This window comes from Colletotrichum jinshuiense, chromosome 6 (assembly GCF_051148585.1).
Source record: "Colletotrichum jinshuiense chromosome 6, complete sequence".
NCBI lineage: Eukaryota > Fungi > Ascomycota > Sordariomycetes > Glomerellales > Glomerellaceae > Colletotrichum > Colletotrichum jinshuiense.
This window is the reverse complement of record NC_139313.1, coordinates 4,227,650-4,252,051: the sequence shown is the minus strand read 5'-3', so window position 1 is coordinate 4,252,051 and position 24,402 is coordinate 4,227,650. Positions and strand designations below refer to the sequence as shown.

At 52.4% G+C, this 24,402-nt stretch overlaps 7 protein-coding genes across 7 annotated transcripts; 6 read left to right on the top strand and 1 right to left on the bottom strand.

Moving 5' to 3' along the window:
- Positions 1–1,514: 1,514 nt before the first annotated feature.
- On the top strand, positions 1,515–3,491 carry EsH8_VI_001080 (glycoside hydrolase family 32 protein; the record flags this gene model as incomplete). Its single annotated transcript, XM_083272333.1, has 1 exon — positions 1,515–3,491. One exon carries the CDS (start codon positions 1,515–1,517, stop codon positions 3,489–3,491), a length of 1,977 nt encoding a protein of 658 aa, XP_083127507.1.
- Positions 3,492–5,193: 1,702 nt separating this feature from the next.
- EsH8_VI_001079 (uncharacterized protein) lies at positions 5,194–7,375 on the top strand (the record flags this gene model as incomplete). Its single annotated transcript, XM_083272332.1, has 6 exons — positions 5,194–5,586; positions 5,659–5,694; positions 5,746–6,365; positions 6,902–6,960; positions 7,025–7,218; positions 7,265–7,375. 6 exons carry the CDS (start codon positions 5,194–5,196, stop codon positions 7,373–7,375), a joined length of 1,413 nt encoding a protein of 470 aa, XP_083127506.1.
- A 6,704-nt stretch (positions 7,376–14,079) lies between these two features.
- EsH8_VI_001078 (uncharacterized protein) lies at positions 14,080–15,519 on the top strand (the record flags this gene model as incomplete). The annotated part of the gene is made up of 1 exon (XM_083272331.1): positions 14,080–15,519. The coding sequence occupies one exon, from the start codon at positions 14,080–14,082 to the stop codon at positions 15,517–15,519; it is 1,440 nt and encodes a 479-aa protein (XP_083127505.1).
- A 556-nt stretch (positions 15,520–16,075) lies between these two features.
- On the top strand, positions 16,076–17,247 carry EsH8_VI_001077 (uncharacterized protein; the record flags this gene model as incomplete). Its single annotated transcript, XM_083272330.1, has 4 exons — positions 16,076–16,311; positions 16,362–16,558; positions 16,611–16,996; positions 17,053–17,247. The coding sequence occupies 4 exons, from the start codon at positions 16,076–16,078 to the stop codon at positions 17,245–17,247; spliced, it is 1,014 nt and encodes a 337-aa protein (XP_083127504.1).
- Positions 17,248–18,761: 1,514 nt separating this feature from the next.
- On the top strand, positions 18,762–19,124 carry EsH8_VI_001076 (uncharacterized protein; the record flags this gene model as incomplete). The annotated part of the gene is made up of 1 exon (XM_083272329.1): positions 18,762–19,124. The coding sequence occupies one exon, from the start codon at positions 18,762–18,764 to the stop codon at positions 19,122–19,124; it is 363 nt and encodes a 120-aa protein (XP_083127503.1).
- Positions 19,125–20,125: 1,001 nt separating this feature from the next.
- Positions 20,126–20,764, bottom strand: EsH8_VI_001075 (uncharacterized protein; the record flags this gene model as incomplete). The annotated part of the gene is made up of 3 exons (XM_083272328.1): positions 20,126–20,161; positions 20,233–20,600; positions 20,668–20,764. 3 exons carry the CDS (start codon positions 20,762–20,764, stop codon positions 20,126–20,128), a joined length of 501 nt encoding a protein of 166 aa, XP_083127502.1.
- A 1,309-nt stretch (positions 20,765–22,073) lies between these two features.
- EsH8_VI_001074 (uncharacterized protein) lies at positions 22,074–23,370 on the top strand (the record flags this gene model as incomplete). Its single annotated transcript, XM_083272327.1, has 3 exons — positions 22,074–22,485; positions 22,555–22,920; positions 23,000–23,370. 3 exons carry the CDS (start codon positions 22,074–22,076, stop codon positions 23,368–23,370), a joined length of 1,149 nt encoding a protein of 382 aa, XP_083127501.1.
- Positions 23,371–24,402: the final 1,032 nt, after the last annotated feature.

Genomic DNA, 24,402 nt, shown 5'->3' with positions numbered 1-24,402 from the left:
CGATATTGTCGTGCTGATAACGATCCGTTTTGGTACGTCTCGCGAATCGGGCACCATCCGAACCTTTCAGGGCTAAGTAGGAGCCGGCCCCACCGGCCAGGCGGGGTACTCGGGGATTTCCTCTCTTGACTGTCGCTTCCTGGGCAGAAAAACTTCACGTACGTATAGGCATGAAACGCCAACCATCCAGTACACCAACAGAAGAGACAATTGTAAGTTATGGCTTTCTGGTCATATTGCCGAGGCGAGAGAAAAAATTTCCTGGCCTCAATGGTACAACAGCCCGACACTTCCCGACATTGTTAGCTCGATGCTCATACGGAACGGCTACGGCCCACAACTTGGTAGTGAGTCGGTTTTCGTGAGAATAAAATGACATGACCCCTTTGAGATTCAGCGAGAATTACAAGCCAGTGACAGCCTCTCAGAGCGCTTCGATCTTCTAGAAGAAATTCTGCACTGCTCATGACCCCCAACTGACTCTCCCATCCCACTTGTTTCCCCACACTGCCTCCGCAAAGTCATTTCACATCCTCCGCAGAAACTTTATTGCCTCCACAATGGAAGTCGTCCGAACCAGAAGCTTTGGCGAAAAATACCCAAACGGATGGCACGCCACGGCGGCTTTCGCAAGGGAGAGAGCTCGCAGATCACCGCATGACAGCCCCCAAGGAGGACCAAGTCCCCAGCTCTCCAGATCGAGTAGTTCATTTTACCAATTTGCGGGGCACCGCTGGCGATTCTCTCGGTCATTCAACCTTGTCATCCCGCGCATGTAACAGCGAGCAAAGCGCCGCTGAAATTACGGAATCATGCGTCAGCTGCGTGTTCTGCCCATGACTGCCACGCAGTTTCCTACCTGCAGACAGACGGCCAGTCAAAGATGGATCCAAGAAACGAACCGGCTCGGCGGGAAACTTGAGGTAGTCCACGTGCCGAGTTGCCTCCTGTGCCGGAACTCAAAGCTCAAATTGGCCAGCCCGTTCCTTTTTTCTTTCGTTCTGGCTTAACCCCAAATCTCGTGTTGGAGTTTCAGCGAGCGATGCCGCGGCAGAACCCCCGCGCCTCCGCAACTCCCGCATTTCCTTCTGGCTACCTTAGCACCAATCTGCCGCTAACCCACCATCACTGGGGTCGTAGCTCGTAGTCGACTTGTAGCACGGCTTGGCCGCCCCGCGTTTTTGTCCCCATCCTGGATTCCCACGATTTCCCAACCCCGTAGTTGTTTCTTTTCGGCCCGCAAAGTCAGTCCAAGAAACCTTTTACTCCTCTTGTCGTCATGACATTCTCTGCAGCCTCGTTAGGGCCAGGGATCATGACTCCTAACCCTTGGCTACTAGGCGGAGCTCAACCTTGGCTCTCCCCTGGCTGACGTCGTATCGAGGCTCGAGTGACAGTTTCCCCAGCCGAGTCGGATCGTCTGATCGTCGGTATATAAGATGAACTTTCCACAGTCTGGTGTTCGTGGGTTTTCGGATGTCAAGCGGCGTTTACATCAGTATACATCTCACAACATGGCAGTCCTCAAGGGTAGTGCCGTCTTCACGGCAATCGCTTCTCTCGCGGCCGTTGCCGTCCCCGCGTCAGCGGATGTCCCGACCATCACGCCGGAGTACCTGGCAACGGCGGGCAACAGTTCCCTGTTTACCCGCTGGCGCCCGCGTTCCCATTACCTCGCGCCGCATAGCTGGATGAACGACCCTTGTGGCGCCGTGTACGACCCGGCTACGGAGACGTACCACCTGCACTACCAGTTCCACCCCAACCACGTCAATTGGGGAAATATTTCCTGGGGCCATGCCGTTTCCAAGGACCTGTTCCACTGGACTGATGTCCGCGACTGGGCCAACGACTCTTCCGTGTCCCTCGCATCCGGCGCGTATGCCGCTGGTCCTCTCTCGCAGTTCACTGGCACAACCCAGCCGGTCAACCTCGAGGGCAAGAACGACGGCACGCTCCTGACTTTTGGTACCGGTATTCACTACCTGCCTACGAACTGGAAGCAGCCGTACATCACCGGTACTGAGGTGCAGGCCCTGTACACCTCTGCCGACGGCGGTTCAACCTGGGAGGAATACGGCACCGTTATCTCTGGCCCCCCCGAGGGCTGGAACGTTACCGGATGGAGAGATCCCAGCTTCTTCCCCTCCGTGGAACTCGACAGCCTCCTTCAGACCAGCGAGCCCCACTACTACATGGTCCTCGGCTCCGGCCTCAAGACCGGCGATGTCCCCGCCCAGCTCCCCGGTGCCGCACGCCCGGGTTTCATCGGCCCCCGCATCCCTCTGTACTCCGCGCCCGCCTCCAATCTGTCGGATTGGACCTTCCTCGGTGCCCTTTGGGAGCCTGCCGCCAACACTTCCCTGGGTGCGCCCGATATCACCGGCTCTTACGGCTACAACTTCGAGGTCAGCAGCTTCTTCGACCTGCCCGTCGGCGACTCGGATGAAAAGGCCTGGTTCGTCACCATGGGCGCCGAGGGCGGCAACACGACCCAGCACTGGCGCGAGCAGTGGGCGTTGTGGAACCGCGGAGATATTGCCCCCCGCGACAACGGCTCTGTAGAGTTCACCCCTACTTCCGGTGCTGCCCTGGACTGGGGTATTTCGTACGCCCAGGCCACCTGGAAGGATACTCGCAACGACAACCGACGCATCATGTGGGGTTGGGCCAACGACGAGATCGCGTCCGACTACGCCTTCAACACCTCTAAGCAGTTGGGCTACCAGGGATCCATGAACCTGCCCATGGAGCTCTTCATCAAGGAGACCCAGGGCGTCTTGAACTGCGGCAAGCAGCAGGACGGCAGCCATTGCATCAAGAGCTGCAACGGAGACACTGCGCAGACCCTCGGCATCCGCCCCCTCCCCGACGTCATTGAGCTGCTCCGTGTCGGCGCCCAAACCCACGATTTCGAGGTCGGCGAGCTCACCGACGCCGTCAAGACCGTCTCCGCTGACGTTGGCATTTCCTACGAGCTGACCGCAACCCTCAGCGCCTTCAGCGGCCCCGCCGGCATCGTCCTCGGCCAGAGCCCCGACAACGCCGAGTACACCACCATCCTCTTCGACCCCGCTGCCTCGGAAATCAGCGTCCTCCGCGGCCACAGCAGCTTGCTCCCCAACTTCAGCAACCAGACGTTTGTGGGCCACTTCGAGCCCTACGAGATCCACGAGAAGCACAGCAATGCGTCGTCCACGGAGGAGCTCAACTTCCACGTCGTGCTCGACAACTCCCTGCTCGAGATCTGGGTCAACGAGCGCTTCGCTCTGACGGCTCGCATCTACCCCTCGCGCAACGACAGCACCGGCCTCAGCTTCTTCGCTGGCGACTCGGCGCAGCCAACCGGTGCCAAGGCGACCTGGAAGGACGTCAAGGTCTGGGCGGGTCTCGCCCAGGCGTGGCCGGAGCGGCCGGAGGATACCAGCGTTCCCTTGGTTTGGGATACGGCTGAGCAGACTAACAACTACACCTGGTGGGCTGGGTACTAGATTAGAGACCAGGCGTTCAGGGTGCTGCATAATGATTTGACGCATGATTCAAGTAGTGTAATATTTATTGCCGAAACGATAAAAACATTTTTAAAAACATTCTCGCTCTAGTGATTGCTCGTAATATCTGCTCCGGTCTTGATGAACAATGCAGAAGCCCTTTTGTTATCCAATGAACATGCAGCGTGCTTTTCACAACAAGAACTGACTACGCGTATTGGTCGTCCACCTCACAGGTCAAAGTTTTTACTGCAGTATTCAACTAGAAGACATAACTTCCTCCAACAAGACAGCGTAGTCTACCCTAATCTCTTATGTTTTACTTAAATAACTTAAAGTCATCCGCGTGAGGAAAAAGAGAGTGGGAGAGGAAAAGACCCAAGAATTGTAATGCCGGTTTGAGGAGGCTTGCATTTTCGCGGGCTTTTGGCATGGATGTAGGAGAACTGGAAGAATGCTGGCAGCAGGTTAAAATAAGAGATTCTCTTGTACACTCGGCTGAAAAATTAAAAATGAAAGGGACGAGACTCGAACTCGCGCGGGTTGCCCCACCAGGAAACAGATGTTAAGCTGACCTTAACCTGGCGCCATAACCAACTCGGCCACCCTTCCGATGGTGATCCTTGAAAGCTCTCAGACCGATTGTGGATGAGGTCGGTGGGACACCAAGGCGTTGATAACCCTAGGGTGGAGTACTCCCCACGGACAAAAAACTCCGTATGGACAAAGGCGCGGACGTCATGGGAGGTGTGCAAAACAACGGCCAGCAGTTTCGGTGAGTAGGAAATTTTGCCCGATGATAGGTTGAGATATACAGCTGCGCTGACGATCGCTCAGGCTATGCAGCAAGACCACCGACTTAGTGACCGAGGCAAAGGGCATACAGTGGCAATGCATACCCACTATAAACCACGCGTTTAGGTCTCGTTCACATCTATTGTTAAAGCAAAATGAGGCACAGGGTATAACAGGGACTATTCGATATAAGTGAGAAATCGCACCAGCTGGCGCTCAGCATATGTTGGTCGCCAGGCTGTAGCTAACTGCGATCGCATCATGCTGAGTGAGGTGAGGTGCATTGAATAATCTTCAATGCCACAGCTGAATGCGACGCAGTCACCCACAAGGAAGATCGTTCCTGCATGCAGTGACCTAGAACCGACGTGCCAAGGTGGCTATGAATACCGCGGTACGGAAAGACACAATAAGGTAAACCGACCAATAATCGCATTCCATCGAGCTCTGACCTGATGAGTGACCGAAAGACTCGGGAATCGAAAGGTGTGAAATGGCGTTCTCCCTTCTGCATCAGAAATGCACCGCACCAACCGTCACAGCGGAAGGCAGAATCCAATCATTTGGCAGACAGGTGTCATTGCTTCCCGCCTAGGCTATCCATGTGGAGATCTTCCGTGTATGATCATCGCAATCCTCTGCTTGTGCTCCAATCATTGCACCGCGGCCCGTGACGTCATGCATCCGTTATCCAAATGCGGCAAGCAGTGTGCCCAACGCCAGCTACGCGCTTGACGTCGGCGGCGGTAGCTCCAGCTTCCCCAAAATCATGATTTACAACTGTCTCAGCTTCAAAGCACCAGACGACTCTGCCGACCTCAAAGCTAGGAGCTCCCCAACTTGGTGATATGCCCCCATCCCATCGCAAGCTATTCTCTTGCATACATGTACCCCTGCGACTGCAATCATGTTCAAGGGCAGACCCAGCGATACCGACGAAATGGCTTCGCAACAGCCACCGCCGCCGCCTACAGCAGCGCCGCCTCCACCTGTTACGGCAGACCCAGCCAACTCATCACCAAGTCAGCTTAGCTACGGTCACTCCAGTGAGTCGACAATGGGCCAAGAGCCCGAGATTGTAGAAGCCTACGAGGACGACCGACCCACCGATAGCCATTACTTGGCGGATATGGCCACCAAGGAGAAGCCAATCGAGGAGAAGGGGCACGCCGAGCTTGACCATGGGGATATCGAGGTGAAGAATTTAGGATGGAACAACCCACCAAGCAGGGTTCCCCAGCCTATGGTTGGTGGCTTAACGAATGAGGAACTTTGGATCCTAGTTCGCCGATTCGATAAGGTAGGTCGTGTTGAGTCGTTTACAAATTTATGGGCAATGTGCCATTCATGGCAGATACTGATGCAATTCTAGCAAATCTTTCATGTCAAGTCGATATCTGAACCACCTGTGAGACTCTCCCCAGCATTATTAACAATCTAAGCACTGACAACGTTACAGCTGGCATCCTTGGATATGAATATCGCAGACGAGGAGGAATTCTCACCAGACAAACTCCGCGCTCATATTGAGCGCTTGTACATGACCGTTGTAGTTGGTGCCTTCTCCTTTTGGAAGCACATTGTTCGTGTCCGCTCATGGCGCGAATGGAAGCGGACCTCGACGTTTCTAGCCGTCTACACCATCGCCTGGATCCTCGACTTCGTTGTTCCCGTCCTTGTCAGCTTCCTTATTGTCCTTGTCCTTGTCCCAGAAGCACGGGACTTTTGTTTTCCCCCCGCACCCGCATCCCTCATCGATAGCAAGACTGGCGGCGTTAAAAAGCCTGCATCTGGCGTGCTCGCATCGGACGACTCTATTACCGGCGCCCCTGAGAAGCATGCTGGAGAGGCAGTGGAACAGGAAGCTCACAGCTTTGTCAATAGCATTTCCTCGCTGATTGTTAGCACTGCGGCGGGAAAACACCCTCAAGGCGATCCTCACAACGACACTTCTGTACCGGACCCTACTAATATTACTGAAGATGTCGTCAACGCCAAAGACAAGGCTGGTGTCAACGTCTTTTCGTCTAAGTCAACCAGGCTTGGCATAGGACACGTGATGGAACACGTGACCGCGGTGTATATAGACAGATACACGCCAGAACCCATGGGGGGGGGGTTCAACCTTGAAGATATCACTTTGCTCATACCTAGCTTTCACTTTGCTGCTTGTGTTGTTTGGTCCTTTCTGCTCTGTTTGCCTGATTTACGTTGGACCTCTATTCGCGACATCTCACGATCCCTCCGGGATCGATCCCGTCCCCACGACAGTCTTACCCCTTCTAGCAGATCCGGAACGGCTGCCAGAAAGACTGTGACAAGTGGTAGCACGACCTCTTACGACACCAGGAATTTTCTTTTCGTGACCAGTCACGAGAAGGACCCTAATTCCAACCGACCTCGACATACATATCCCATGTTCATCACACCAGGGCACATCAAAGAGTGCCGCAGGTTTACAGCCTGGCGACGGGCGAATCCACGAGATCCGCGCGTACAGGAACTTGATCAATTTTTCCTTGAGGACGCCCAACGACTGTGTACACTAGATTGGGACTCAGCCTCTCGACCAATATACACAGAGGAAGAGTGGGAGAACGGATTCCAACTCCCAGCAGGATACAACAGCGACTCATGGGCAGCAACGTCAACAATACGTGCGGTGATCAGACTCGTACGAGCAGCGCGGAAAGATCCTCTTCTCAACGCGCAACTTCACGAACACGCACCACTGCCAGCCCTCAGTCGCACAAACTCGCAGACCTCCCACGCAGAAGAACAGACAACACCCCCAGGACCGCAACAGACACGGGAACCACTCCCACCCCGAAAACCGCCCCCTATTCCACCGGACGAAGTGGCCACGGTAATCCCGATGACTGCGCTCCAGAACCCCCAGTCGGAGGCATCCTCCTCGAAAGGAAAGGAACCCGTGAGACCCCCTCGAACGAGTCAAGGAGATCACGCTGTCCCCACAGCCCAACCTCCCGATTCATCTGAGGGATATCACAAACAACCGCTTCAACAGCAAGGGCCTTATAACACACCCCCAGGACTACTCCCAGGACTTCCAGGGCAATATCCGATGACAACCCAGGCCCAATGGGAACACAAGCCATACCCTCAGCAAGGTTTTCAGCAACCCCCACTAGGTCCACATCAATACCAGGGACAAGCCTATGTGCCAAACATGGCACACCAGAATTTCAACCCTCCACCCGGGATGTATCCCAACATCTACGGGCAATATCCCCCAGCACAACCCCCTATACCCAACAGCACACCGCCACTCCAGCACCAAGCGGGACCAGCCAGTGTACCTTCAGATGGGACAGTCAGGCAAAATCCACCGCCATATCCGACGGCGCCCACACAGGCACAACAAAACACCCCGCCCCACTCCCAGCAATACACAGGTCACACGCCGTACAACCCGCAATACCAGGGGATAAACACATACCCCACAGCCATTCCAAACCAGCAAGCCAACCAGGACATGGCGATCCACTCTTTTGTCCGAGCACTCACAGAAGCCCTGAGAACGACCCCAGCTCTGAGGACATCAACCACGCCCCACCAACCACATATGATGGTAAACCCGGCCATTGGTTACTTCTACCCGGATGCTGACACAAGACGACACGGAACTGACCCCATATTTACCGACAATGGGGTGACAGTACACCGAGAAGTCGAAACTTGGACACAAGGTGTTGACCCATACACGGCAGACCTAGGCGAGGCCTACCAGCTATGCAGCAACATACACCTCTATCTCCGAGGTGCTGCCCGCAACTGGTGGGACTTCCAGCTGCTAGACTCAGAGAAGAACAACCTGAGGGCTAAAGGATGGGCTGCAATTCGGGAACGAATCCGACTTCGGTTTGGACCTTCGCTAGCAGACGCAGAAAAGTGGTTCCAGGAACATCACTTCACAATGGCTATGATACACAGTGACAGGGACCTACGGTCATTTGCTCAGGACTGTTTCAAATACGCAAGGGCATGGGGAGACTTACAGCCACGTCAGTGGTTAACCCGGTTCTACCGAAACCTCGCCCCCATATTCCGACAATTCCTCCATGAGCCAACGGCAACAGACACCATTGACTCCTTCCTCACGCTGGCAGAGGAACGCCGGAAGGCTATCCGGGAAGCCCACTTGGCGGCCCCCACCAGATCCGCGTTCGTCAGCACGGAGGAAAGTGAAGATCACCACACCACGACTTCTTCAGAGGAAGCGTACTGGGGCGCTAGACAAGACCAGGACCGGCGCGCCGGAAGCTACCCCCGTAGCGGGGATCGACCACGTGAAAGGTGGAACGACAACCGTAACGCTGAACGGCAACCAAACGGAGTCAACACGCAGCGGATACGGGATGATAACGCTGGATACCGCACCCAACACGGAAACGTAGGGACGGAACGGCGACCCCAGGACAACCGGTATGACAAACCACAGCGACGGTACCAGCCATGGCAGGACAGACGCCCGTTCCACCAGAACGACCGGGGCAATGGCCGCAGATACGCGTCATACCGCCGAAGGAATGGGTACGACATGGATCGCGCCCAGGTCGTGTGGGAAGACGATGAGGACCGAGACGAACGCATTGATGAACTCGTTGACGAAGGCTACACACTCGATATGATAGGGGGAGATCCCGAGAACGACGACGAGCATAACCTAGTAGATTCAACTGTCAATTGGACGGACAAACCAAAAACTGATGCCCAACGAAACAAACCCACACCACAACCGGGGATATCAGCACCAGACGACATACCTCTATGGACTGACATAGAGGATTACCTGCGAGGCGCGGAGGGAGACACTGAAGCCACATTGGCTACAGACAGCACTCACATCCCACCCGAGATCACTCTCGGAAACTCCGCCAACTTCACAATCTCAGAAGGACAGATTCTTGAAGCCCCGGTGCGACCCGACCCCAAGAGGCAACGCCGCCGACGAACACATCTCCGAATTAACGCGCGGGCGGACCCTGACGGCGAAGACCACTCTGTCTGTATTGATACAGGAGCATCCACGATTCTCGCGGACAGGCAGTGGGTGTCCCGATTCGCCAAAAAAGCTTGGATCCGTCCGACAGAGCCACGAGCGATGAAAGCAGTCAACTCCTCGTTTGAAGTCAACGAGGTGGCCACGTTCGACTTCTACCTCCCAGGGATCATCCGCGATACCAACGTGATGGCTCACATCACAATCACCGCCGGATTGGTTGATGGCCTAGGAGCTAAACTTCTCCTTGGGACACCATTCTGCGACGACCACGGCGTCGTAGTGGACTTCAACAAGAAGTTAGTCACACTCCGCTCGGCCCAGGGGATAAACATACCAGCAACCATTGAGTCCCGCTTCCCAGTGACCCGCAGAGTCACAGCCGCAGCGAACTTGACAATACCGGCAGGGGCAGTCCACTTGGTCCCAGTGGACTTCATCCCACTCCCCGCAAAGGAAGCAACCGATGGTACACCTGCCGCATATACGTTCCACGCCACCCACGAGTTCCTTCTCGAAGCAATAGTGGACCATCACACACCACGGCGTATGCCTATTTTCAACACCTCAGGCCGGCCAATACACGTACGCCAGGGCGTAAAGCTGGGAAGATTGGTCCCATACAGCGGGAAAGAGGTGGCCCAGCTGATTGATGAAGATGATCTGGACGAGATAGCTGCCATGGAATGCGTGAACTTCACGGATATACCCGAGAACATCATGACTGCCATCCACCAGCCGGAGCAGCCAACAGATCGACCACCGGCATATCGGGAGCCACCGTCATACGGCATATCAAAGCCACGCACGTACCCAACGAAGAAAAGCAAGCTGGGCGTGGAAATATGCGCTGACGACGAGGATTTCGCCCTACAGCTCCTGGAGTTAATCGACCAGAACGACATATACAAGGATCGCGGGATAATTCCCATGCCGGATGAGGATAGGATGCGCATCAACTTACTAGACGGATGGCAGAACCAGAAGCAGAACATCAAGCCATTCCCACTTGGCCTGGAAGACCGGAGATTCCTCGATGAGGACATGGACAAACGCCATGCAGCCGGGAAAGCCGGGTGGATGATGCAGCCAGCGGCAATCGCCTGTCCCCTGTTCATCGTGTGGAAATTCAAGGAGGACGGGACCAAACACAAGGGCCGGGTAGTTAGTGACATGCGCCCCCTCAATAGGTGGGCAATCCCAGACGTATACCCACTCCCTGACCAGGAGGATATTATGGGAGCACTGCGCGGAAAGAAACGAATCTCGATGTTCGATGCATCTGGGTTCTTCCACCAACTTGGCGTGTACTCAAAACACAGGGACAGGATGGTAATGATAAGTCCCAGGGGACTTGAGTACTCCAACGTGGTCCTGATGGGATTTAAGAACGCTCCAGCTTATGCCCAGCGGTTCATGGATAGACTGTTCCATGAACACCGCCACTTTGTCAAGGCATATATCGACGATATCGTGATCTTCAGCGACTCCGAGGAGCAACACCTTCAGCACCTGGAGGTAGTCCTGCGAATATTGGATGAGAACCGGATCCATATTGGCGCTTCAAAATCGTTTATTGGGTTCCCATCCGTGCAATTGCTTGGATACGTCGTGGATGGAGATGGAATCCGGAAAACAGATGACCGTATAGCTGCATTCCGGAAACTGGAGTTCCCGCGAAATCTCAAGGCACTCGAGATGTATCTCGGAATGTCAGGGTGGTTACGCCACGGGATACCCTGGCATGACGTGATAACTGCGCCACTTCAGCAACGGAAAACCAACATGCAGGCACAGATGCGGGAGAAAGGCGACTTACCCAAGGAACTATCCCGAGCGACGCGGGCAGCTCGCTTCGCTAAGGCCAAGTTTGAGCCAACAGAATCAGAGCTTGAGGCATGGCGGGCCCTGCAGAACCAACTTTGCGACCAAACCGTGAGACATCACCACGACCCTGAGAAACCCCTCTTTTTCAAAGTCGACGCTTGTCTTAATGGGTTCGGCCTTATGGTGTTCCAGCTGGATGAGGAATGGGATGGCGCAAAGATCCCTGGCAGGGATATCGCGCAGAAACACGTTAGACCCATACTTTTCCTGTCACGGACCACCACAACAGCGGAAAAACGTTTCGGCGCCACTGAGGCAGAGGTGGCGGCTGTGGTCTGGGCTGTAAAGAAACTCAGGAAATTAGTCCAGTCAAACAGAAACGAGGTGAACATCCTTACCGACCATGCGGCGACGGTCGGGATTGTCACCCATACCTCGTTGAGGACCATGGACCTCAATAAGGCAAACCTTAAACTGGCAAATGCAGCGAACTACCTCTCGCAGTTCAGGCTGAAAATCTTCCATGTCCCGGGAAAGCTTAACGTGGTCCCAGACGCGCTGAGCAGACTGGCCACGACGCGCCCGGACATCTCGGCTAGGTTCCCACACCAGGATGAACTGGCAGATATCAATGACGAAGACGACGTGGATGAACCCGAGACAGCACACCTAGCCACCACAGCAGGCATGCCATCAGGAACGGTGACTGCAACGTTCACCCATATTCCGGAAGAACTCACACGTAAGATTGTAACAGGATACCAAGGTGACAAACGGCTACGCAACCTGCGCGCCATAGTCCAAAAGATGGAAGCAAGTAACATCCCCTACATCTCCCCGCAGGAAGCAAGGAAGTTAGCGGAACAGCCGAGACGCAAAAAACCGAGATCGCATAGGAGAGTGAAACCATACATGATTGACGAGAAGGGACGCCTATACCACCTCGCATCTGACGGGACGCGCGAACTCTGTGTGCCCAAGAGCGTGGCAGTAGACGTGCTCGCTCTCGCGCATGACGCGAAATTCCACCTAGGAACAGACAGGATGTTAGCTGAACTTCGGGGCATTCACTTCAAAAACAAGAAACGTGCCGTCAAACGGTATATCGCACACTGCCCAACGTGCCAGGAAAATCGAACGGATCGCACGAAGCCAGTGGGTTCGCTCCAGCCTATCGTCACACCCGGCATCCCATATCACACCATCACAATCGACTTCATCACGGACATGCCAGAGACCTCCTCAACGGCCTCGTTCTGGATGGTTCCCGGCCATGAGGCGTACGATAGCCTGTGCACTGTAACATGTAAGTTTAGCAAGAAGATCTTATTGATTCCAGGAAACACAAAGTACAAGGCCCGGGACTGGGCACAGGTACTGATCCGGGTACTTCTCTTCTGCGACTGGGGACTTCCCAAGGAAATCATTAGCGACCGAGACCCAAAGTTCGTATCGGCCGTATGGGGGGGGATATTCCACGCCCTCCGCACCAAGTTACTCGTGGCCACAGCCTACCACCCGCAGACAGACGGGCAGAGCGAGCGAACGAACCAAACGGTCGAAATCGCGATCCGATACCACACTTTCACCGACCCGGAAATACCGTGGACTGAGATCCTCCCGTCACTTCAACACACGATCAACAACGCGCTATCAGTCACTCTGGGATGCTCCCCTAATGAGTTGACGCTGGGATTCCGCCCACGAACTGTGATAGACGTTGTTAGTGAAGCGGATACGCCGACAGAGTCTCTGGACGTACTACGGAACACATACCAGAAAGAAGCGTTGGCGCTTATAGACGCAGCCGGGCTTATTCGCAAGGAACGATATGACGAGCGCCACCAACAGGTGGACTTCGATGTGGGAGACAAGGTGTACATCCGCCTCGGCCACGGGTACTCTCTCCCAGGCAAGCCGAAACACAAGTGGTCCCCACAGAGAGCAGGGCCATTCCAAGTGATCCGAAAAGCAGGACCGCTCGCCTGTGAGCTCAACATCCCCAGCCACTGGCGAGTTCACCCGGTGATATCTGTGGCCCAGCTATGGAAGGCACCACAGGGGGAGGATCCCTTTAATCGCGAGGTATCTCCCCCGGAGCCAGTCAAGGTGGACGGCGCACTAGAATATGAAGTCGAAAGGATTGTCAAGAGAAGGATCAGGTGGCGACGCGGCAAACACCCAGCGCCCGAGTATCTCGTGCGATGGCGGGGATATTCGGCAGCGGTGGATACCTGGGAACCTCGTGAGAACTTCAACACCAAAGCAATGGAGGAGGTAGATGAGTACGATACCGCGAATCCCATCGACTGGGCAGTGGAATTCCGTAAGAAAGGCAAACCACAGTCGGCCTTGGACAACTTCCTGGCGGCAACGAAGCGAGAAGCCAGACAACAGCCTGGACAATAGAACCAGGCATAAAGAGATTGTTCGCGGCCGGATCGCGAACCACCACCTTTCAACAAGGTCAGCTTCCCTTTCACTTCAAACAATCCCTTCAACAGGAACAAAGCTGAGGGATTATTCTTACCAACAACAACGCGAACAACGCGATATTTCCAGCCAGGCGGGGGTAATACGGCGGGCGATAAAATAAACAGTAGATCGCTGCGCCAGCCGTACTTGCCTACTCTATCCTTACTCAAACTCCGCTTGGATTCACAGCTCCTGCCGTAGTTACGTAGATTCACCGCTCCTGCCGCAACTGCCCACATTCACTGCCCCTTCCGATATTGGCCCAGCACGGTTATTTATCCCCACCCACAACCACCACAACAACTTTCCTTTCTACAACCAACCTCCAGCAGCAGAGCCGCGAGAATCTCGCGATATCTACCTTTTCTTTTCTTTCTATTCTGCTACACCCTATTTCTCCCTTTGACCTACACAGTAGGCACGAATATTCGCGCGCGTCTCTACCAGTAACCCGCGACGCGACCCAGAATGAGCGGTAACCGTCAATACCAACCTGCTCACCTGCCCACCAACGTGGCCGGCAACTTCGACGAGGCGGCATTCGACTTCGAACAATTCATCGCGGAAAACAAGGCTCAAATGGAACAACCAGTCCATAACGAGACCGCGTCTAACGCGCAAGATGACGAGCAAGTCGAGGAGACGATCATGGACAAGGAGGACCTCCAGGTCCTGACTCCGCCCCGGCCTCCCGCGGGAAACGAGTCCGCTCGCGAGGAACAGAGCACCGAACACGCGGAGGGCACCGATTCGGCTAAGCCCTTGTTCCCCAACCTGAGAAGACGCCACCACGCCCAAGCCAGTGGGGCCCAAGATCCCGAGGACAGCATGGACGATCGCGAGGATACCGAGACCGACTCCGATCAGGAAGACAACCGGTCCAATGACACCGACAACGAGTCGTTCGAGGATCGCGAGGACGAACCGGTCGTCTCGGGTGCTAAGACCCCCAAGACCCCGAGGAACGCGCGCTCGCGAACCCCTGCAACACCCAAGGGTCCCCGTACCATCCAGTACCCAACTTACGAGCAAGCCAAGAAACGCGCCAAACAGGCGTTCAAGACCAACCCGAACCCGGAACTTCACATCGAAGTTCGGAACTGGATCGAGAAATTCTACGAGTCCAAGGAGTCGTGCAAGCGCCCTGGCATCACATCGGTCGCATACTTCCGTACGGTCACAGACAAGATCGACAAGGTTCGCAGAGCGTACCTGAAAGGTGAACCATGGACAGAGTACCTCCCCACGCACGCCCAGATCCTCGGCGCAACTTTCGTGGAACCACCCGGCAACCTTAACGCCAGCATCGCCGGCACCCTCCTTATGGTGGGACGACTCGACCTGCTGACCGCCGCTCAACTCGAGTACGTTCACATCAATCCGGCGACTCACAACGTTGTCAAGGAGCTCGACGAGAAAGTCGACAACGTCGTCCAGACAACGGCGGCATATGAAGAGCGCATCAAGACGCTGGAGACAGCGCTCCAGGGTGCCCTCGAGACCGTTAACAAGCTTTCCGCGAACCTTGACACAGCCAACGCGAACCACATGCGTCTAGGCAACGACATCGCGAACAAGCTTATCCCCAAGGTCGATAAGAACACCGTGGAAATCAACAAAGTCTCTACGTACGTTAATGACATGCAAGAGGCCGTACGCGAAGGGTTCGAGAAGCACAAGGCCACCATAACTGGCATCGAAACCACTGTGTCGGCACTCGGCAAGAAAGTCGGCCCGGCGGCCGCGCTTGATAAGTTCAAGAAGGGCCCATTCGCTGACCTCGTCGCGAAAGTCGACGACATTGCGGGGAAGGTCGGCACCAGCCAGGCGAAGCGCCCGGCAGAGCCAGTGGAGGAAGAGGAAGTCCGTGAACCGGCGCCCAAGAGGACTCGACTGTCGTTCGTGTGAGGATCGAGAGAATACATGGGACTTGTGAGATATTTCGCGTTTGTACATGAAGGATACAGGGATCGGTTGGAGTAATCGGGACGATTACCTCTCAAAGGAGGGGCACTTGTCAACGTCTTTTCGTCTAAGTCAACCAGGCTTGGCATAGGACACGTGATGGAACACGTGACCGCGGTGTATATAGACAGATACACGCCAGAACCCATGGGGGGGGGGTTCAACCTTGAAGATATCACTTTGCTCATACCTAGCTTTCACTTTGCTGCTTGTGTTGTTTGGTCCTTTCTGCTCTGTTTGCCTGATTTACGTTGGACCTCTATTCGCGACATCTCACGATCCCTCCGGGATCGATCCCGTCCCCACGACAGTCTTACCCCTTCTAGCAGATCCGGAACGGCTGCCAGAAAGACTGTGACAGCTGGGGGGGACGAGCCTACACCTCATCACGACAAAACCAAGAAGCCTGTTCACGAAACTGTCTGGACCAAAGCTAGACCTATCATGCATGGTATTGCAGATGTAAGATATGCTCTTTTTCTTCTGCGATTCGAACTCGATGGCTGACCAACCCAAGTTTGTCGATACCTACGAACGATTTGGAAACGCCCTCAGTCCGACGCCACCATTCCCGCAGCAGAGACCACGACTCATTCTCGCAAGTGTCCTTTTGCCCGTGCTTCTAGGATCACTATTTACCACATCTTACATGCTGGTCAAGGGAACCGGGTTCATTGTTGGATTCAGCTTTTTCGGCGATCCGATTATTCAAAGAGGCCTGGTGGTTATTAACCGGTCAGTTTTTTTGTCAACTTTGATAACTCGAGTGTCTAAAGTATGTCTAGCACCTACCCTCATTGGAAGAAATATGTTGAATTGCGAAACACCATTCTCAAGGGCATCCCCACAAATGCCCAGCTTACCATTACGCTTCTACGCATTGGGGAGAGGAACAAGGCACCGCTGCCACCGCCTCCTAAGACTACCGAACCGCCACCAGATGTGCCTCATGCAACTGCTGGCGAAGGTCTTGAGCACCTCGGTAAGCCTTCAATCATTTCATGTTACCCAACTCAAACTTACAAATTCGCGAGGTGTCGATCAAGCAGAGATTGATGAGGCCATCCAACCCGACGCGGCCGCTCTTGCTCCTGCAGAGTCAGAGACGGAAGAGCACAAACAGAAGAAGGGGCATAGAATCCTCAATTTCATCAAAGCCACTGCCAAGGGTGGCATTAATACGACTTTAGCCGCGGACAAGGTGAAGGCGAAGGTTGGCGCCAAACACGCCAAGGACCGACTGGGCGTCGTCAAGACAGAGCCTGATCCTGAAAAGGGGCCCATCTCATTCCCGGCACGATGGAAGGGGAAGAAAGGTCATGCCTATATCACAGCCACAGCCACTACTCCCGCCTTGAGCTGGACCACCGAATCAGACGATCTAGACCCGACATGGACTGTTAGCATTGGCGACATCGTGGTGAGTTTCTCCAAAGTCCAACTGATTAAATGTGTGGAGACTCATAATTTCCACAGGAGATTCGAAAGCTTGGTGGCCTTGGATGGAAGTCCAAGATCTTTGTTGGCTGGGCTACAAATCGTGAGATCGCAGACGGTCTCGTGGTTACGGACACTTTGGGTCAAGAACATCACCTCACTGCCATCATTTCGAGAGATGAACTTTTCAACCGTTTGGTCGCTATAGGATCGCAGATGTGGGAGGCTTGGTAAACGAGGCTATGAGACATGATTTTAAATCAACCTGTACAATAGTGAATGGCGTTTGAAAAACATGGACGCATAAGAGAAAGGGAAGCGTACACATCTAGCAAGTCGCACATTGTAAGGTTATTCGCGGGAGGACTTGAACTTTTGGCGAGAGCAAATACCCAAGAGTTCGTTAATTTATGTTCAAGAAACTGCGTCACAGAAGAATATCAACAGTATACCGTGAGTAGAGTGAGTCGATCACTCCCATATTGTCGGGTGTCATGGAAGGACCGAATACGTTGCAATGCTCAGACCTTACATGGTTCTTGACAAGCAGATCTCCCTTGAATCTTACAACCACAATGAATAGTTCAAATGCGATCGGATTCCTCGGACACCAAGTGGATATGGTCTGCTGAGTAGGACTGACAGGCGACGTGACGTGAGCACCCAATATTTTGGGCTGAGTTACCACAAAGTACAGGTATGGCCAACTGGCCACCCTCTTTAGGAAAATCACCAATTATAATGCATGGTTAGGATTCTTAAGGTTTGCTTGCGCGCGTATGCGTACGTACAAGCCACCTCACCTTACTCGCCATACTTGGCAGCTGGGAAGCCCGTCTGGTGCGCACAAACAACCCGTGGCCAATATGCACAAACTGCAATTGCATCATAAGACTATTGATATACACGGATCTTGCGGATGGCTCAAAATGCCATATGGGATTGATTAAACCATGAGTCAATCCCAAAGGAAGCTTGTATCATTTCCAAGGCTACTTTGAACATCTATCAATAACCACGCCACTGTCGTGCACTCGTCATACGAACTGAGCGGTGCCATCAGTAACCAGCTGCAAGAGTATCTTAAAAAATTTTTTATATGTCTTATGACATAGTGAGCCCGAGTTGTCTTTTGTCTAAATACTTATACAATTCGATCAGACATTTTCGTAGCTGTACGCAAAGTCACGGGTTGCTCGGCCCACGGTTATTGATCGAGTTTATACTGTTAATTAGGTTCGTCTCAACTTGAGCTGTGTCCCTGGGCTAGAGCCAGGGTTGCCTTGTGAAACCAAGAGCCGAATTGTTTTCGTTACGAAACCGAAGCAGAATGTCTGCCTAAATCGGAATCGGACTTGGTCATAGCTGTCGCTTTTGCCTTGTGGAACCGATAACCAGTGCAAGACACCAGAGTCTGTGAAATTCTCTTAGATGAACATTTCTGTGATGTCTAGAGATTCATACTTGGCGCAATATAATGGATTCAGCAAGCTTATGCGATAGGTTCGAGTCAGACGCTGTGCCGCCTGAAGCTTTGAACGGCCACTCACATCTACCAACTAACAAACGACATGTTCATGTCGGTACCAAAACTTCAACAAGTGCAGTGACGGGTTTTCAACTATAAAGACTCCTCATGACTTCACTTGTCTCCTAATCTCACCACTCACTCAATCAGTCTCATCACATCACTTCAACAACACCAACTTCATACAATCGTTTACCATAACCTTCAACCCAACTTCACAATGCAGTTCTTCACCGTCATTACTCTCACCATTGGCTCTCTGGCTTCGCTCGCTGCGGCTGCCGGCATTCCTGTAGATCTCAAGAGAGACGAGTCCGGCCCTGGCGGTGTCCCTCTTCTCACCCACAGAGAGGCACAAGAGGGAGCTGGCGACGCAAACACTTCATTCAAGGATAGATTCTGCGCCTCGGGCTACGCCTCTTGCGGCAGGGCTGGCACAGATGGCGGCCCCGGTAACCGTTGCGCCATGGCGTGTGAGAACTTTGCGGGCGGCGCCGCCCTAGGATTTTGCAAGTGCTCTACGGGTTGGTTCCCGGATGAATGCATCGACTTATTCAAGTACCTTGGTCGTCACCAGTGCTAAGAGCATCCAGCACGTGGGTAAGTTGTTGTGCTTGCATACGATCGCCTATTATGGTATTATTCAATAGTACAAAGGACTAATATCTGCGTAATAGAACCGATGTCCGGTTTGAATGATCAAAGCGATACGTCATGCAACCTTGTTCAACTCGCTCGTCAGTATGGGACGTCACTAAAGATCTGCAACTTCATGGTGTCAATCTGGGTTCAGGCTGCAATTAGGATTTCTTTCTTTTTCTTTTAAAGTTGGATGTAGCTGAAAGAAATTGAGAAGTTAAGCTTGCTATGATGAATATCAACTTGTGATGTAGACATGGTTATGCAATGACCAAGTTGATGCACGTGGAACAAATGTTTCTTTCACCAGAGATGCCTTAGATATAGCGCATAGGTTCGCATTTTGCATGTACGTAACGTTTTTATAAACGTAGTAGCATTTAGGGGCATCTGTCGCAAAGATAATTTATCACTAGATCAGCCCTACATATATATATGATCACACATGTGGGTCGCATCTGCCAATGTTGCCAATAGGCTTACTCCATGCGGCCCTCTATTTCATGGACGAAGGCCGGCTGGCAGCCAATCTGCGGAAAAATAAAACCATGATATATCTATCTGTTAACCTCCACCATCATCATAAAGGCCTAAAAGATGATGTAGGACTTAGCACGAAAGGGTGGGGGCTACGGTAAGATACGACTGGGATCATGGTGTAGGTGCAACCAGGTCACCGGGCGCTTTAGGTTGCTCGGACTGGGCTGCCTGGGACGAGCTGGTTGATTCTTGTAAGAGGCCTGAGCATGAAGAACTCCCATTAGGATAGTTACTAACGGAGAAGGGACAAAGTTTCTTCTATTGTAACATTGATCAATTTCCATGCTAATATTCACAAGATATACTGTGCATATGCCATCAGATATTTTTGGTTCCTATTCCTGTATTGTCTATTCCAGCACGTATCTCCGACACCGGAAGCTATATCAACTCTTATAGATACCTCTATGCGCTAGGTCCGACAGTGTCTGGAACACCACACTAAAATGCACCAGTATCAGTAAATGTTCTCGTATCAAGCTCCCGGCTCACCAGCACGGGACTGGACTTACGTAGTAAACAACCAAGCTGCCTCCATCGAAGATCGTTTCAAGTGAGACCTCCTCATTTTCGGCGGGCGCGAGCGTGATGTCATTTCGTGTGTTCCAGGAAATCTGTGCAATGGGAGCCGCCTGTGTCCCGGGCTTTACCGTGGCGTTGGCCCAGATGCCGGGATCTCCTCCCGTTGCTTCGGCAAACACCTTGATACCGACCTGCTGTGGTGGGTAGGGTGAGCCGTATCCCACCGCACCCGCGACTTTAATGACCAGGGTGCCGTCGAAGGGCGATGAGATATTGAAGTCGGTGATGTTGGCAGCAGGCGAAGACTGGCCGCTAGCACCTTCAAGAACGACCTCTAGTGGGGTTGTGCTTTCGCATCCTGGAGTTCCATTTAGTATGCGATCGATTGGAATGGCCCACCACTGGATATTTCTACTCTAACTTACGTGAATAGTCGGCACGAACGCCCCAAGAGCCTTGTGCCACGGCAGCGTGGGCACTGCCTGCGGCGAGAAGAGAAGTCAAGATAACAGAGGTGAACATTGTGAGCTGTTTTTTGTTTGAATTGGAATGGTGGATAGTGGTGCAGTTCGTCCCATGGTGTAAAATCTCCGACCGGTACTCCCGGGGGCTCATGCGTTTATAAAAGGAGCCTCGAGGGACATTTCCCCAGTTCCCCTGCCAAGCCAACGACGTCAAAGGGGCTATAATTAAATTCAGTACTCCATATGAACTTTGTTATGCACATCTGTGGGGCCAGCAACTGATCAGCCGTCACTGTCTCGTGTGCAATTTATATAGAGTTGGCTGGTTTATTGTTAACGAGTCAAACTCAAAAATTCTGATTTTCTGCAAGAAAGAAGAACAATACCCCCCCACGTTATCCCTTCAGACATTTATAATTAACTTACGCCGGGTTCCGTGCTGGTTTCCTTGAGGGGAGGGTTTTTATTTATTTTATTTCTCAAGACCAGTCAACCCAGATACTTTCTATTTGGAAGGGAATTCCCCCTAGTTGTCTTGGCATACCAACGCTTTGATGTTGGTTTCCCCACGGAACGCTCGGGACAGCCCAGTATCCAGATCGGGGCTGTGTGCAACTATTTCACCAACAGAAGATGTCAAGAAACTTAAGCCGGAGGGTGGTCGAAGTCCGCATAGCAATATGGCTTGCAACGAATCAACTCTTCTACTGAAGGAAGTATGTAACCGGGGAGGAACAACAAATAAGTTTTAATTATTTATACATTCAGTCCAGTCAGTCTCCAAGGCCGGCATTCCATCACACTACAGCGCAACATTTGATGCATCTCTAAATAAGCAACGTTTATCACCCAGCAGAACATGTCTAACGAATTTTTTTTTTTTTTTTTTTTTTTTTTGGTCAATTATCTACCAACAGCAATCTCGGTATTCCCCAGATCTCTGAACAGCAAAAACACAAAGTTAGGGCAAGACACAGCATATTCCTCCAAGTTGTACCGACGACAAAGGATGTGAAAAGTAACGTTTGGAAGAGTCGTGAGCGCATACTCAAGATTATGGTGGCATGGGAGAGATCCTGGCCACAGCTCTCCCAGGAAACAAACACTGTGGAACAACAAACGCCAGAACTGAGTTTGAAGCCTAACGACTTGCCTTGAGATATTTGCGTGTCGACCCACAATATTTTCTTTTTTTGCCCTTGAGTGCCACAACACGTGTTCTCATTCCCCAACTACAGCGTCATTCCCAACTGACAACTACCTCATCCTGGTACGGCTGATGCAAACAACACGGCTGCGCGACTTCAGACTCATTTGGGCAATATATCCCGAAACTCATTGATATTTTACGACGGAATCGCCCTACTATGCCACGCGGTGGTACTTCAGCACAAGGACGCGGCGGAAAGGCCGCAAGCGATCCTGCAAGCGACCCCACGAAGCGGAAGCGCGACGCGTCCGATGCGGGGAACCTAGATGGCATTCAGAAGCGGAGAAGTACCGCCAAAAGTAAGGAAGAAGGACTCGAATGGCAGCGTCAGTACTACCAGGGTGTCAGCATCTCTGAACTTGCTGGGATGGGGTGTGGATGGCACCTTCTTGGGACGCCACCGCTACCATTCCAAGCGCCCTTCACCTGCGACGGCAAGATGGAGATAATGGCTGGAACGGAGGGTGACGGCAGCGGAGGTATCCGCCTATGCGGACCCAAGGATTACTGGGGTATCAGTGATGATGGCGTACACGATGCCGTATTCTTGATTCCGTTCAAGCACATTGGTAAGCTGGACTTCTTCTAAGTCCACATGTTGCACCTCAAAGATCTCGCTATTTCTTACACGAGTTTAGAGCAAGTTGTCATCCTCCCTATTCCAGGAAAACCCACCCGAAGTAATGATATGGCTTACCAAGTCATCATCATACCGACTGGCGCCACGGGCGCATCTTCGGTTAAGCGGAAGTATCCTGAAATCATCTCGTTCAGTTGGCCAGGAAAGACAGTCGATGAGGAATTAAAGGGCACAGTTGGGGAGGCCGCAAACAGTGCGAACGACACCTATCTGTCGATTCTCAAGAAAGTTCTGAATGATCAGCTCGAAGCATTTAAGAAAGCCGTCATTGATGTAACAGACAAGCCCTCTACGAGTCTCATGGTCGGTAAAGCCTCAACACTGTCTCCGCCTATGGGCTCAAATGTGAAGTCTAAGGTTGACGGTAAGCATTCATTCGGCAGCTTTCTCTAATTCTCTCCTCCCGTTTACATGATGATATAAAGACTAATGATTTGACTTAGGCCACGTTTATTTTCTTGACACTGGTATCCTGTTTACTTCGGAATTGTTGAGGATTTATCTACCCTTCAGGTCACTTAGCGTCGTCATGCTTGTCCAAGCTCGCGATATGAAAGGCGCCAATGGCGCCAATGGCAAAATTGCTGCGATCAATATGATCTGTAGATGCACAGAGCCATTCTATAAGGCAAAAGGCGATGGTAGCGGAGAGGAAACACTGATCAACTTTGGTCGCTTGGACGCCGCTCTATTTGAAAGTGTCCAAGGGTACATGAAGAGGTATAGCATTCAAGTGATGTTATGCGAGCAAAGGTTTTATGACTTTGATAAGAATGAACCCATGACAGGATTCATGCCTTTGAGCATGGGCTGAGGTTCATCTGGGGGAAGGGGGGGCATATGGTGATACTTTCTTCATGTCTCAACGACTGTGGAATCAGTAATTGTTTCAATGACATATATTTTCGCGAGGGTCTTTGATCAAGCATGACTCTGCTCAATCTGCATAATCCGGCTCATACCTTAGCGCACATAAGGGAGCGGCTGTGAACCTGAAGGGTAGGATGAAAATTGACGTTACAGTGAGCATGAACAACTAGGAATGGGTCCATGATCTCAAATCAAGGAGGTTGGGCGGCAAGTTTCTTCGTCTGGCTGACATCTTGTTCAAGGATATTGTCGGGAACACTTACGTCAATGTCTCGCAGCGCACCTCAAAGTCAATGTGAGGCGATTCGTAGAGTTTTATTTGCAAGGTTACAGTTTCTAGTTGAAGAAGATAATGCTTTGGCTGTATAATTCTTAGAAAAGAGCTTCTAAAAGGCACACATTGCGCTTCCTCTGCTTCTACAGCATGTGGTAAGTCCGTCAAGATTTCCGATCCAACACTCTGTCTATGTTTGTACACGCGTTCAACGTTTGTTTCTTGGTCATTGGCGATGTGGAAACTTACACCATCAAAGCTACCTCCTGAGCAACAGTCCCGTGTCTGATCGGGATGGCTGACGACTTGATTTGCCGAGTTTGACGTGCAACAATAACCTGATTGGGCAAGAGCACTAGTTGGATGTAAGTATTTGCCAAAACATGACCAAACGAAAGAAGAGCACATACCCAATGGCGAAGAATGCACCAGAAAAAAGTAGAGAGACGCGCATTTTGATGGCGTGCACGAACGGTACTCGAATATGTGGCTGGAAATGATGCCCTGAGAAGACCAGGATTCAACTGAAATCGCTAAGTCTGGGGGAGAGCATGATCATATGGATGGCCAACCAGCGAAATTCCGGAAGAGTCGGAGTTACTATGTACTGCGTGGGTCAGAACTAAACTTCGGTTATTTTGTCCATCATCATGATACCCCCGTAACTGACAGTTGGTGTACAGTGGAAGGGTATATTTCAAG